At 38.2% G+C, this 16,277-nt stretch overlaps 1 protein-coding gene and 2 non-coding genes across 3 annotated transcripts; 2 read left to right on the top strand and 1 right to left on the bottom strand.

Moving 5' to 3' along the window:
• The first annotated feature begins 9,512 nt into the window (after positions 1–9,512).
• TRNAI-AAU lies at positions 9,513–9,586 on the top strand. The gene has a single exon. It is a non-coding gene; the product is annotated as a tRNA-Ile (tRNA).
• A 65-nt stretch (positions 9,587–9,651) lies between these two features.
• Positions 9,652–9,725, top strand: TRNAI-AAU. The gene has a single exon. It is a non-coding gene; the product is annotated as a tRNA-Ile (tRNA).
• A 984-nt stretch (positions 9,726–10,709) lies between these two features.
• On the bottom strand, positions 10,710–13,750 carry LOC109185152 (29 kDa ribonucleoprotein A, chloroplastic). The gene is made up of 4 exons (XM_019335130.1): positions 13,343–13,750; positions 13,074–13,172; positions 12,051–12,338; positions 10,710–11,004 (listed from the first exon to the last, which is right to left on the bottom strand). Exons 1-4 carry the CDS (start codon positions 13,703–13,705, stop codon positions 10,909–10,911), a joined length of 846 nt encoding a protein of 281 aa, XP_019190675.1. The 5' UTR covers positions 13,706–13,750; the 3' UTR covers positions 10,710–10,908.
• Between the last annotated feature and the right edge of the window lie 2,527 nt (positions 13,751–16,277).

Here is a 16,277-nt window from a genome sequence, read left to right as displayed (position 1 = left end):
TGGGTTGCCCTGAAAAACAGCAAGCTGTCGTCAGCAAAGAATAAATGAGTAATGGCCGGGGCTCCCCGGGCCACTCTCACACCATGAATCTCCCCACGAGCCTCCGCCTGTTGTAGAAGAATTGATAGACCCTCTGCACATAGAATAAATAAGTAGGGTGACAACGGGTCCCCCTGGCGAATCCCCCGAGACGGACACACCTGGCCCACTACCTCCCCGTTGACCAACACAGCATAATTCACAGTTTGAACACACAGCATAATTAAGTCAGACCAGCCCCTATCAAACCCCAACGCCCCCAACATCCCTTCCAAAAAAGACCACTCCATGCGGTCGTACGCTTTAGCCATGTCTAGCTTCAGCGCCGCCCACCCCATGACTCCCCCAGTTTTCCTACGAAGATAATGACCAATTTCACTAGCCACTATAATATTGTCTGTGAGGAGTCTCTCGGGAACAAACGCACTCTGCGATTGTGACACTACTTGACCCAAACAACTCTTCAATCTGTTGGCTAACATCTTAGCCAGCACTTTGTAAACCACGTTACAGAGCGCGATTGGCCGCAAATCCGCGACCCTCTCCGGGATCTTCTTCTTGGGGATTAAGACAATATTGGACTCGTTAAGTTCCCGTGGGAAGTCCTTATTCTCGACACAACCAATAACAAAGACAGCTAGATCATGGCCTATAACCGGCCAAAAATGTTGAAAGAAAGCCGGTGAGTGTCCATCTGGACCCGGCGCTTTCTCAGGGGCCATATCAAATAAAGCGGCCTTTACATCAATTATAGTGAATGGTTGTAACAGACAAGCATTCATCTCGGCCGTCACAGTTTGACGGACACTAGCAAAAATAGCCGATGTGCTATGCTCGGAACAGAAAATTGTATCATAATACCTTAATATCTCCGCATGCAGATCCGAGCCCTCCACCCAATCGCCAGTCTGGTTTTTGATACGGGTGAGAGTGTTTCGTCTGTGTCGAATTGTAGCTGCTTTATGGAAGTACTTCGTATTCGCGTCCCCTTGTGTTAACTAGAGTTGTTTCGATCTCTGTTTCCAAAATAGCTCCTCTGCCCGGCTGAGAGCATCCAGCTCTACCTCGGCTGCTCTGAATTCCTCTACCCCATCAGATGTACGATCCTCTTTGAGTCTGGACAATGTGCGTCGCAGAGTTCTAATTCGTGCGCCAAAATGCCGATAATGTTCCCCTCCCCATTTCCATAGCCTTGCACCACAAACCGCCAGCCTCTCCTGAAAATCCTGCCCAATAGACATCCGCCAGGCTTCATCAACAACTTTCGCACACCCCTCCTCCAGTAACCACGCCGATTCGAACTTAAATGCTCGTAACGCCGCACGCACCGGGCGCGTCTCAACGTCTACGGCAATTGCACAGTGATCCGACGATCGCATATAAATATTATGTACCTGAGCGTGGTCATATAACTCCAACCAGTCTGTAGTTGCTACGGCCCTGTCCAGTCGTTCCTCCACCCATGCGTCCGTTCCCCGGCCTTTCACCCATGTAAAATTCCCTCCCATCATACCCAAGTCATGAAGTTGACAGTCTCCGAGGACGTCGTTAAAACCTTCAATCAGTGCTGCAGGATGCGAGTGAACACCTCTTTTTTCCGACAAGCACGCTATATCGATAAAATCTCCCGCTACTAACCATGGGAGCGCAGATTGATCTTTCAGCCGGCGTAAGAGGTCCCACGTAACTTGGCGCTGTGATCTATCCGGTTCGCCATAGAAGCACGTAAGTCTCCATGCCGATGTCCCTGGAATCGTTACCTCCATGTCAATGTGGTTAATGGAGTAGCTTAATAGGCTTGCAACATTCGCATCTCTCCAGAACAGAGCCAGCCCGCCTCCAAAGCCAACACGATCCACACAGAAAGCCCCCTCAAATCCTAACTGCACTCGCACTTCCTCCACTCGATCACTACACGCTTTCGTCTCCATCAAGAAGACGAACAAGGGTCGCTGTTGGGCCACAATGCCCAACAATTCTCGAACTATCCGGGTGCCACCCAAACCCCGGCAGTTCCAACTGATCAGACTCATTGCGCTGGGCGAGCCTGGTCCGCCAGACTCGCCTTCTTCGGGTTTTTTGTCGATTCCGACATGTGCACATCACCCTCCTGCATACCGTCCGTTCGACTAACCTCCTCCCTTCGCCTCTTGAGTTCACCCTGCATACCGCCTCGTTCCTCCATTGCCACCAAAACAGTCGGGGGAGGCCCAATTTCCTGGACCTCGGAGACCATCGATGATTGATTCATCGCCGGTAGCAGCCACCGAGCCCCAACCTGCTTAGCCCGTCGTCTCGGACTCGCTCTCAGCCATGCGCCAAAGGGAAAAGCTTCTGGCAAAATCCCCTGATCATACACAACTCTGCAGAACTTGTCCGAATGCCCTAGGATCCCACAACAATAGCAAAAGGTACCCAGGCGTTCATATCGGAAGGAAATCCATTGCGATGACCCATCCCGGCGCAGAAGTTTCATACGCCTCTTTATCGGAGACGAAATTGATAGACGTACCCTGACTCTGTAGTAACTCTTCCAATCCCCTCCGAAATTGAACGGATCCGCTGCCATAAATGTCCCGATGTAATCCCCGATCTTTGTCACAAAATCCGGTGTAGCGTACATCGTGGGCAGCCCATGAATCTGAACCCAGAACGGGACCGAGTCGAGCGCCACGTCCTCCGGCGTGGTACCCTCCGGTACTTGATCGCAGACGAGTAATTGATTATCGAAGGACCAAGGGCCATCCTCGATTACCCGCTGCAAATCCCTTGGATGCGGAAACTGGAACAGGAACAATTCGTCTGCGAGGGAGACCACATACATCCCCATTACCGGCCTCCATACGGAGGCCATCACCTGCTGCATGTGATCGGGCTTGATCACGCGATCCGTGAGAAACTGCCCCACAAGATTGTGGCGGATCGCATCGTCCGGTGCCGTCTGCAGCTCCGGCGCTTCTAGCCCCCCCGTCTCCTCCTCTGCGAGAGATAAATCTGCGCACTGCTGCTCAATCGATCGGTCGTCCATAATGAAACCAGCAATCAGAATTAAAATCAAAAGCGAGAGAATGCCGATGCGAGATGTTGAATAGAATTCCATCGAAAAACAATCAGAATAAAAAGCCCTAGAACACTAGGGGGAAACACTCTTTGATCACGATCAAAGAGAGGGCCACGATCGGAAACGGTGGTCGGCGAGCACGATCAGAAGTTGCGTAGATTGCGGAGCACTGTTTTGATTCTGAAAATGTATTAAAAGCAATCGACAAATATCATTGATATAATATTTTTAATAAATCCTTTGTTTTTTTATTATTACAAAGGAAGGGGCTATCCATATATACGGTTCACCGAGACTCAAACCCACCACCTCCATATAGCAGAGCAACTTGGTACCACTGGACCACAAGGTTCTCGGTTAATAAATTGTTTGTTACTTTCTCATTAAATAAATTTATAAGAAAATAATTGTAGGGAATAATTTTTATTTTTTTTGGAAAAATTAATTAATATGCATGTTTTGTGTTATCCTATAATCATAACAATTAAATTACCAGAAAAATTATTTCAAACATTTGATTCATATAAACTATCTTATGAAAAAATTTAGATTCTAATATACCCTTGCCACATATAAACATGAAGAGTGAGTCTCCTATTCATGAGATGGGTTAGGTCAAGATGAAATTATAATAATTATGCTAAAAATACAATACTAATCAAAAAAAAATGTGTGTTACTTATAAGCGTGAGTGTAATTTGAGGAAAAATGTAATTTTTAATTAATTTAAATCAAAACGAAAGGTATAGGGGTTAAAGAGTTACTTATGGGGGGAAGAAGTGTAATATTAATCAGGGATAAATTGATTGATTGTTACTTATGAGGAAAAGTGTAATTTTTACTAATGTAGTGCGATTATAAATCAAATGTAATACTAGTGATTGAAGAGTTACTTATGAGAAAATTGTAATGCTTATGAGGGAAAGTGTAATATTTATGTAAATGGAGAAGATTTGAATATGATCAAGCTCAAAAGGAGATAGTTGAAACTCGCTTCTCTCCAAAAAGGAACTACTTTTGATACTGATCACTGATGAACACCTTGCAAGGCTTCTCTACACAATGATGAAAGAAAGTGGGATGTCTCTCACTGACGGAATGCATCTACTCGTGGAAGAGTAGAGTGCTAGAAGGAGCAAATATGCTGGAAGCATTCTCAAATTATAACAGCTTAAATGTGACAGTAGCCTTTCACCATCATGTTGATGTCAATGATGCCCTAGCTTCAAGGAGGAAAATCAATGTGATACTAAAAAAGGGTTGTTGGAAAAGCAAAGAAGAAGCAGGAGGAAGAAGAGAAGAACTGAAGAATTTGTAATGTTTATATTTGAGCACTGAAATTGTAACTATAATGATTTTGAGCTTTAATGAAACCTTGCAGTGTGTTGCGTTGTGAACTATAATTTATTTAAGGTATTCAGTTTAAATTTCCTTAGAGAATTTTGTTAAACTCTAATTATGGGCTGAATTGAATAATAAAAGTCAAATCAAATTGAAACAACCTCATAATAAGGGTTTAGGTTTTGACATCATCACAAAGGAGAAATTGTTAGGAACAAGTGTATCTTAGATTTTGATGATATAAAAAGACTTGTGAAATTTTAGTCCCCAATTCGTTTTTAGACTTAGGAACTCTTTTCATGGCCTTAAAATTGAGATGGTTTAACTTGTTATGCCATTTCCAACTTAAGTCAACGTTACACTTAGCTACCACGCATACATTAGGCTTAGCTGAATCTCAATCCACTACGTACATATTCTTTCTCCTCCTTACTGAAAGAACAGTCTCTTTTGTAGCTTCATTTATGACATGACATCCATCCTTTGAGAATTCAACTTTGTAGCCTTACTCACAAAAATGACTTGTACTCAATAGATTGAACTTTAGCCTTCAACATGTGAAACGTCCTGAATAATCAAACAATTCTTCGAGATGCTTTCTATTCCCTTTGTTTGACCACTCGCTTCACCACCAAAAAACCACTTTAGAACCACTGACTGCTTGATAATTGCTCAAATTTAATTTGTTTCCAGTCATGTGCCTTGAGCATCCACTATCCACATACTAAATAGTATTATTTTCCTGCAATCAAAAATTAATTTGATTTGGGTACGCACACTTTCTTGGGTCCTTCTTGGTTAGTAGTGTCATTAGGCATCCATTTGTACCTTGAACTCGTTAGCCTAAGTCTCGGTCTAACATAGCAATTGAAAACTCCATAATTACAATGGACAGTTTCAAAGTTCTTGGGCTTTTTAGATGTATAGGATTTTCGAAATTAGGATCTAGGCACATTGCTATACACCCTAGAATAGAACGTTTACTTATATATATGAAATCGTTCAAATTGCGCTTTTGACATTGGTTCATGGACCATGAGACTGTCCTCATCAGAAGAAAATAATCTTCCGGCACCTCTCAATAGCCTTCTAGATGACCTCTGAGGCTTATTGAACCTCTTGGGTTTACCATTCGTAAAGTTACAATTCGATTTATTCAGCGAATTGTTGTTACCCGAGTACTTATTAGGCTTACCTCTTGGATGGTTGCCTTTCTTAGGTTGACCCTTCGTGGATTGACCATTCGGTCATCTACCCCTCGTTATGTTCTGATTGGTGTTTTGAACACTTCTCGGTTTACCTTTAGAAGGGTTACCTCTCGGAAGTTCCACAACCTTTTGAGTAGTATTACCTTTCGGTTGACTACTCATTTGTGGTGCCTTACCTTTGTCAACTACTTTTGTAGGCCCAGGTAACAAGGTTTGACAATCAACGAACACAGAATTTAGACCTCCACATGTTGAAGGGTCGACGGGTTTGGTCAAATAAGATACGTGAGGGAGAGCTAGGATTATAGCCTAGTCTAGCCTTATTAGCACTTGGTCTTTGCTCACCCACCATTCGGTCCATTATCTTGGATGAATTAGTGAAGGTGACTATGACCTCATGCAAATTTTGTTATCTCACTTCTCTTGCTTTGCACTCTTTTTTGAGTAAGAGAACTTGCTTCTTGAACTAATTGATTGAGCTCATCATCTCAGAATTTTTTAGCACAATGTTCTTGAAAGATTCACGTTCAACCATTAGTCGAGAAGTCTCTTCTACTAGTTTAGCTTAAGTGCTTTTCACATTCTTGAAGTTCTTCATCAGTTCGAAAACTGAATCCATAGCATCTTCATCACAGCTAGAATCATATTCACATTGGGTAGAAGAGGATTGAGAGTTTACCTCTTTGTCTTTAGCCATTAAGCATAGTGTCTCGTTTGATTCTTCTTGGTTGAAGAGGAAGATGAGTCCCTTCTCATCACCTGAGCTTTCGCTTTTAGAGCTGGAGCTGGAGGAACACGATTTGTCAACTACCTTCTCGGTTGACTCCTCAGTTACCAGTGCCTTCCTCATCCTATCACCTTTCGAGTGATTCTTCGAGTTGTTGTTTGACGATTTTCCACTCGTTTCTCCAAGTTTATTTCTTGCGTCATCTTTGCTGGCACTTCTGGGATACTCCTGATGCTTCTTTACAACTGGGTACGGGCAGTCTGCTTTGTAGTGTCCAGGTCTTCTGCAGTTGTAGCAGAGATGTTGTGTCTCATCGAAGTTTTTACCCTTCGAGGCACTTGAACCTCTCGGAGTGTCTCCGGTGTGATGATGATGGAGTAGGGGAGTTCACATGTATGTTGTTCTTTCTCATGAACCTTTTAAATTTTCTAACAAACAAAGTAAACTGTTTGTCAATTAAACATTCAGAAGTGTTAAAGATTGACCTGGATGACGTGAAAGGTTGTTGGTCAGCAACTAAGGCAGTACTCCTTTAGTTCGCTTGCCTCATGTCTAGGTTGGTGCTTGAATTCATAGGTCGTGCCAGGTTAATGAACAACTTGTCGGTTGGAGTGTTATTCAGGTCTAGGTGATCTCTCATTGCTATCACCTTCATCTTTCACTTCTCAGGCAGTCCTCGGAGTATTTTCAAATTAATCTCATTTTGGGTCAACTCCTTGCCTAAGTCAGCTATCTCACCAAGCAACTTCTTGAATCTAGTTTGCATCTTGGAAACTGATTCCCCATCAACCATTCGGAAGTCATCAAACTTATTCATGACGATAGTTAGCTTGTTTTTTTGTTAACAGCTTGTCACATTCTCCTATCTTCATGAGGATTTCCCATATTTCTTTAGTAGTCTTGCATTTGCGAATCCTTGGGAAGATGGTGTCATCAACTGCTTTGAAGAGCAAATCCTTGGCGATGTTGTCCAAGTTATTTCTGGTTCTGTCCTCAGTTGACCATAAATGCTTAGACTTTGGCACGTACTCGGGTGCATCAGCTCCTTGTGCAGCAGCATTAGCATTTACCATCATGATTTGGACAGGACCATCTGTGATGATGTCCCACATTTCATCATGAAGTGCAGATAGATGACCTGCATTTACACTTTCCAAGCATCAAATTTATTGATACTAAACATCAGATTTTTAGATGTAGAATGCTCTATATTTTAAACAATTGAAAATCATGCAACACAAGAAAAGTTTTATTTTTCAAAAAAGAAGATCACCGGGCAGTATACTTAGAGAGCTTACCGATCAAGACAGCTGCTCTGATACCACTTTTTGGTCCCGATAGGGTTATAAAACAAGTCTGGAGTGGGGGATGAATAGACTTGTTAGAATTTTGAAATATTTTACGAAACGTTAAAGCTACCGAGAGATTACTTTAACGACTTGAGAGTTATGCATAGCAGAAAACTCTTTCTAAAATTAGTTTTCACATTTTTGTCTTGATAAAATTTTAGTTTGAGAGTCATCAGTACGCAAAAGATAAGCGGTAAATAAAGATACCGAGACAGAGAGTTTTATAGTGGTTCGGCTATAACCAGCCTACTCCACTCTTCTCCACAAACATTGGGAGGTTTGAACTATCCACAAGTACAAGAGGATCACTCAAGCCTTGAACACAAAGCCGACCTTGAGCGTCTAGGTTTTTCAACTCCACGCGAATTTACTTCGCCGCTTTCTACTTCCTCGAATAGAGGATTACAAGGGTTGAAGAAATGGGTTTCTTCTTTCTCCAATTAGAGATCTTGGCTTTGATTAATCTTGATCTTCACAAATTAGCAGCACAAGTCTCTAAAACTCTTGATGTAATCTGTTTACCTTTGTCTCTCTTCACTGGTCACTAGTTGTGAGCTTTGTTGCTTAGAATGCTTTAACACTTAATGAGCTTTTTTTTTTTTAATTGACCAGCTCTTTTTTCCGTCTTAGAAGATGGTATTTATAGGCGAGTGAAAAAGTTCCATTGGAGGAAACCTAAATTCAAACAGCTATTAACCTAGTGTTTAGAGACTGGCTGGTAATCCAAAGGATATGTGAGTGTGTCAGATTTTCCAACTGTTAAAGACTTAAATTGAGCTGAACATATCTTTTTGTTCTGCACAAAATGTCTAAGGCCCTAGGACTCACTCTGTCTTGGACACATTTGCTTAGCACTTTAAGGTTTCAGACTGTTTACCTTAGAGAATGTCTCGAATAATCTTTTCAAATGGTCCTTGGGTGAGACTCGATCCCTGGTCATTCTTCCAAACTTTCACCTCTATGACCAGTTGAGCTACCCATGCGGGCAATGACCTTTTGTAACATTTCAATTACGGATGGTTGACCTTACCATTCGTCCTTGTGACACCTCGAAAGGTAGGCCCTTCCACCTTTCGGCCTTTGCAGCCTTTCCGTCTTGTTGTCTTCTACTCTTCGAATCTTCAGTCTTCTTCTCTTCATTTCGAACCATTCGAGAGATAACCTCTCAGGTTACTCTTCGAATCGTTGGTTGAGACTGACCTCTCGAGTTAACATTCGAATAGCTTAATGAGCTTGAAATATTAATCCTCGAGGTACCATTCGGTTAGTTCGAATGTTGAGCAGAAATGATCCCAAGTCTAGAAAATAAAATAATTGGGGACTAAAATTCCTAATCAGTTATTATCATCAAAATCTAAAACAATATGTTCCTAATAGTAATGTGGATGATAAGAAGTGTACATGTGGTTGTTTTCTGATTGTGAAGAATCTTGTGTCTTAGTAGAGCAAGAAACAAAATTCTATATCTTTAAGCATTGTTGAAGTAGAATATATTGCAATAGGAGGCTATTGTACACTACTACTATGGATGAAACAAATGCTCATTGATTATGGACTAATACAAAATTCAAAAAGCTGCTCAAAGTAATTTTTTTCAATTAGTTTTTTGAGAAAAAAAACTATACCAAACAACTATCAGCTAACAACTAATTTACCAAACACCTTTTCTACAATTAGCTAATGTTATCAACTAGTTATACCCGCTAATTAACCCAATCAACTAATAGCTAATTGCCATTTACCAAATAGGGGCAATATAAGATTATTTGAAATTAATTTTAACATATGGCCTATTAGCTCAGTTGGTTAGAGTGTTGTGCTAATAACGCGAAGGTCACAGGTTTGAGACTTGCATGGGCCAAATTTTTACATTTTCCCTTTTTTTTTGAACAATGATAAGATTATTTGAAATTAATTTTAATGTGTGGCCTATTAGCTCAGTTGGTTAGAGCGTCGTGCTAATAACGCGAAGGTCGCAGGTTCGAGACCTGCATGGGCCAAATTTTTTACATTTTCCCTTTTCCAGGAACAATGATCCTGTTAGACACCATTTCATTCGAAAACTGAAAGAGATTCAACTAGAATATGTTCTCACTGCATCACAATTAGTTGACATCTTTACGAATACTACAAGATTTGAATACTTTGAGATCTGCTTTAGGTGTTTGTAATCCATCCTCCACAAATTAAGGAAGTCCAGGTATTTCTGCAAATACTCTTGAATTAATTTGTTTTACTAAAAAGTTTTGAGTGTTTTGCAGATACTATTTAAACAGAGAAGCTGAAACAGTTAACAGTTTGCTTAGACACATTTTATCCCATCACCCCATGCCTTCTGATCAGCCTATACTCTTCCCTATACTCCATGAACAACATGTTCATTTTTCCTAAAACTGCCAAACACCAAACTAAAAGCTTCAAAAGTCTTTTCTACCTCGCAAAATTCCATGGACAGAACCACAAAGCAAGTTGCTCTCGGGTGGCGTGAAAATTTGAACCCATGACCTTTGGTATGGCTTTAATACCAAATTGAAGCATGTGCTTCATCTCAACTAAAAGTCTAAACTGATAGTTGGATTGCACATTTATGTTTATGTTATATTATATGCTCAACATCCTGACCTTTTAACAAATATGAAATGCTACTTAATCATATTCGAAGCTTCCATTTCTAACATTTGTGGCCAAATAACTCTTCCAATTACTTCTTTTCCTTCTCCCATTTATACAAAAATAACTTCTTTGTCGTGCTTTGTATCACTTGATGTCTCTTAGCATCAGACAAGAGCTGGTAATAACATGCATTAGACTCTGTACCTCTTAAACTTGTTTTAATAAATCTCTTTTTCTTTCCAAAATAAAAAAGGAAAAAAAAAAAAAAAAAAAAAAAAAAAAAACGAAGGCACCCAAACACTATGTAAACATCCCAGAAAGGCAGAAGATTATTATTATTATTATTCATCTGGAGTTATGCTATCTTGGTATATAAGACTAAAAAATGCAACAGAAATTGAGGCCAATTCTGTATAAACCAATACATATATAGTACAATGTCAAAACCCACTCGGATATTGTTAATAAACATGAAGATAATTAAGGAAGAAATTGTATTTTCTACAATGTATTTGTCAAAACGTACATATACGTAGCATATATGTAGGACAAATAGTTTAATCTGCTCACCTATGATTCTTCAGGTTGTTCATCAGCTGTTTCTTCTTCTTCCGGATCATCATTCTTTTCACTCATTTTTAAGCGAATTGGTCTGCCCAACAATTCCTGCATTGGAAATGGTAGAAGAAACAAGCCTTCATTAGTTAGACGAAAATCTATACTTGTACTTCCACTAGTAACGAGCATATCAGCATACATCAGAGAAATTTCCACGAAACTAAATCTACCAGATATTAGCAGGGAGATAATAGAGAACAAATGGCGGGAGTGAAGAAAACTTGCCAAACCACACTAAGACAAATGGCGGGAGTGTTAGCTAGTCTAACTCCGAACTAGCTCTGATACCATGTTATAATCTAAGATTTGGCCAAGGTCACTCAACTGGGCTATAATGCACATGAGCCAAACCACACTAGGTTGAATCCAATCAATTAACTAGTCTAACCTATGACTTTATAAACCCATATGTTCTCTCTTATATTTTCAAAGTGGGAGTGGGATTCTTAACACAAAGCAAATCCTAAGTTCCTCATAGGATGCCGTAATAAAAAGGATTAAAATAGTTATGGAATCATTATATTTGTATTGAATAAATCCTCACATTGCAGACAATAACTAATGTTCAGTCTGCCAAAAATCATGTTCACAATATATATATATATATATATATATATATATATATATATATATATATGTTCACATGGTATATAAGAAAATAGGAAATGATCAAATAGCGTGGCATTATGTATTTTGGTTCATGTAATATGTATTGAAATATAAACATAGTACTCTGTATAAAGTACTGTTCACAAGAAATATCACAGCATTTTCACATAAACATTGAGACATGTACTAAAACATTCCCATACGGCCATCCTATGAATTGTTAACAAGCTTTAATGATAATGTTCACATCTAACACATGTTCTCAATGTGTATCTATGAGAGTATTTGTGCTTGCACGTGTAAATGCATGCATAAAAGGAGCTACACATTTTTGAAATTCTAATTTCGACATAAATGCCAATCAAGTACAATTAACAAATTAATGAAATAGCATAATGCAAAAGAAAGATTTCAATAAGATAAAGTTATTCAAGAAACGAGCGAATAATCAGATATGAAGAGAAGTGGGAACATCAATGTAATACCGTTCCATCAATAGAAGAAATTGCAGCCTCCGCTTCTTCTTTTGTCCCAAATGCGACAAAACCATACCCAGCTGATTTTCCTGAAGCATTTTCAAACACAACCCTAGCCGAAATTGGATTGAAGTTGGCCGAGAACAACTCCCTCAGATGAGTAGACCTTGCTTTCCATGCGAGGTTAGATACATAAAGTTTATAACGCCCATCTCTAGGGGGAGGAGGGGGAGGAGATCTGATCGGTTTCTTGAATTTCTTTGAGTACTCCACCCTGATAGTCCTTCCCGATAACTCCTGAACCACACATCACAAAATTGATAAACAGAAAGTTAAATGAGTTAAAATATGGTAACCAAGAAGCACGAAGAAAACAAATTTTATAAACAGCAAGACATTAATACGCAAACAAAAGAATACACAGAATAACACCCAGTGTGGATAGTGGATGAGCTTATTTTCAGTTTATCTATAATCTACTACTGTAAGTACTAACAATGAATTTTTTATGATGTTTGGATAGGCATATGAAAAGAGCTTATGGCTTTCTTAAGCATGGTTAGGAAACTGATTTCCATGCCTACTTAAGCCTTATCCTCGTGTTCTAACATACAATATTCTCTATATTCTACGACAATATATTCATTCTCTAGTATTCTAAAGCTCATATTTGATTATAAGCCATTCTGCGTTGGTCTTGTTGAATTTGGAAGATGGAATGGCCTGACGGGTGGAGAATAACACCACCCGCCAGTTAGGCAGAAGCAATGATGAAGAATCAAGGAATAGAAAATGTATATAACACTGAAATATTAGTACTATAGTACATGTATATATTCAAACACATAACTGTAAGTAATATTCATAAACAGACACAACCCTATAGATATACCTAACTCTTATTTAAAGTTAACACCATCACACACCATAATTATTTCAACTCATAGATATCCATTTGCACCAGCTATGGAAGATTGGCATAAACATAAAAATGAATAAATTGATAGCCAAAACCATTAATAAAACACATACATAAGAGTTGAATTTCTGAATTGCAGCCTCAGCCTCCTCCCCAGAAGCCATTGTCACAAATGCAAAGCCTCTGTTCTGCCCTTCTTTCGTTTTTATAAACTGACCAATGCATTAAAACAAAAACATTTTGAGGAAAACCCAAGTTAAAGATTTACTAAAGAATACGGGGTAATAGATAAAGTTTCAAACTTGGCAACACAAACAACTGTATGGGCATATGTACCTAAACACACAAACAAGTTTATATACATAGAGAAAGATGAGAAGACCTCAACATCCTCAACAGTTCCACACTGGCCAAAGAGTTCCTTGACATCGGAGACGGCGAGAGACCAAGGCAAATTGAGCACAAAAAGCTTTCTTCTCAGATTGGGTTTTGGGGTTTTCTCTTGCTCTGTTTCTACTGCAACGACTGCCTGTTCTTCAACGGTGGAGCAGCGTAGTATATGAGAGGTTTTGAGTTTTGTTGAGGCGAGGGAAGGGAGGGAGCGCATAAGGGATTTAAGGGAAAGAGTGGGGTAATTGGGGGAAATTTGCAGCCTAAGAGGTTTAGAAAAAGATTGGAATTTGGGAGAAGTAGAAGAAGGGTAGGAAGATGAGACGATGGAGAATGCTCCCTCAATTGCAGCCATTGCTGTTGCCTACGCCAATCCTAGCGAACTCATCCAAGAAGATGAAGTTTCAAATGATATATCAGGGTCATGGCCGTCATTTCTCTTCTCTAACATTTTTTTTTTTGAATATTTTTTCAAAGGAATATGTTTGATGAAAATAACTTTGCTTGAAAAATTAATGAGTTAATATCCAAAATGGTCCTTGATTATAGTGGTTTTTCTTAATTTCGTCCTAAACGACTTCGGTAACTTAATGTAGTCCCAAACTTTTGTGTTTTTGCTCAATTTAGTCCTCCGTTTGTTATTCTGTCAAATTGGTGTTAAATAAAGGGACAATTCAGTAATCTCAATATTGAATTTATCCAGTTGAGGCATGATATGCTTGACAACAAATGATTCCCTCCAGACAGAAAGAGAGTCATCTCTTTACTCTCAACCCTGCGAAGTGCGAAATCCTTTTTGCTTTTACGAATTACTCGTAGAATTACTCCCAGACCTGCAAATCAAATTTTATATTAGAAGGTTTAGGAGTAATTCTGGGAATAATTCGTAAAAAAGAGAGATTTCGCAGGTCTATGAGTAAAGAGAAGCTAATATTGAAATTACTGAATTATCTATCTATTTAATACTAAATGGACGGAACATCAAACGGATGACTAAATTGAGCAAAAACACAAAAGTCGGGACTAAATTGAGCAAAACACACAAAAGTCTGGGACTACATTAGGTCACTAAAATCGTTTAGGACGAAATTGAGAAAAATCATTATAGTCGAGGATCATTTTGGGTATTAACTCAAAAATTAATTAACATGTTTAATTTTACCTAGAAACATAACAATTAAATTACTTAGAAAATTAATTAACATGTTTGATTCGTTTGAACTTCCTCAATAATATAATCTCTAATATATCATTGTTATATACAAAAAATTTTTAAAAACATAACAAGTTAATCAAGTTACTTGTAAATTATATTACGAAATACTTTTAATTAAATACCTGAATGTAAGTTTCTTTGATAAACAATGAGTAATGGTGGAGAGATAAATTTCTTATACTCCCTCTGTTTCGAATTGGTTGTTGTATTTGTTGTTTGCAGCTTTTTAAGAAACTAAAATAAATGCTACGTGTTTTTCAATTATACCCTCACTTTTCTGACTTTTGAAAATAAAAATAAAAAATAAATTAATTAATTAAAAAAAATGCAAAACTCATAAGGGTAAATTGAAAAAAGTTGAATGATGGTGATGTTCACTTTTAGAGAAAGGACAACATTTTGGAACAAACTAAAAATGAAAGTAAGACATGTAAAATGAGACGGAAGAACTATTTATAAAAGACATTTAACTTGATGTCAAAAAAGATAAATACGTTACTAAAAAAAAAAGATAAATACAAAAATAATCTTAAATCATGGTAACTCAACTGAACATGAACCTCCGTGCTCACTGCGCACAAGGAACCGCCCTCACTTTGAGAGGTTGCTCCCACACTATGGCTGGTGAGACTCGATCCCTCCTCCGTGCTCACTGCGCACAAGGAACCGCCCTCACTTTGAGAGGTTGCTCCCACACTATGGCTGGTGAGACTAAATCCCTGGGTATTCTTCCAAAGTTTCACCTCTATGACCAGTTGAGCTGCCCATACGAGTGGATTTACTTTCATTGATATCATGCATGAAATGTGATTCACATTGACCTGAACTTTCCTAAATCAAAGATTGCACCAAACGTGAGAATAATTTTTCCACCTTTTAAATTTCAAGGAAAGTTTGAACTTTCCTAACTACCAAACGTCTTCTAAAGGTCCTCCGAATTTCAGACATTACCTACTTTGGTCCTCAATTTACAAGCCTATCATAATTAGTTATCCAACTTCTTTAAAGCTATCACTAATAGTCCAAATTCCACTAAAGGTTCGCTGAGTTTGAGGCACTACCAACTTTGATTCTCAAACTTACAAGTTTGTCACAATACAAGTCCTCCAACTTCTCTAAAGCTACCATTAATAGTCTCTTAATTTGTTGATTTTTTTTGTTTTGTTTTGTTTTTTTTTTTTTTTTTTTTTTTTGTTTTTTTGTTTTTTGTAAAAGCAAAGTGAAATTAGAAGGCTAAGTAGTAAATACCCACTTTTCTTTTCACTCAATATAAGGATAGACTTAAAATTAAAATCTGCAAAGAGATTGAGAGAGTTGTTGTGTGAAATGGTATGCATGAGGAAAGTAAGTTTTTTGTCGGTCAATAAAATCATGGATTCTAAGAAAACATAATTATATTTTCCTCTTATATATATATATATATATATATATATATATATATATATATATATATATATATATATATATATATATATATATATATATAGTAGATATGTATAGTTTATATAAATAATTAGAGAACTTTTTTAGTACTAAAAAAAAAAAAAAACTAGAGAACTTATTTACATGTTTTTTTAAAAAAAAAAAAAAATTTGTCATAAGTATTGAGATTTAGTAGATCTAAGCTATTATATCTACCAATTTTCTACCGAGTACAATTAAAAAAAAAATGAGTACTCAAAATTATGAGTTAATGTTTAGGATTTACAAT

Source organism: Ipomoea nil, unplaced genomic scaffold (genome assembly GCF_001879475.1).
Source record: "Ipomoea nil cultivar Tokyo-kokei standard unplaced genomic scaffold, Asagao_1.1 scaffold1317, whole genome shotgun sequence".
NCBI lineage: Eukaryota > Viridiplantae > Streptophyta > Magnoliopsida > Solanales > Convolvulaceae > Ipomoea > Ipomoea nil.
The sequence above is the reverse complement of the archived record's forward strand: the minus strand, read 5'-3'. Positions and strand labels throughout refer to the sequence as shown.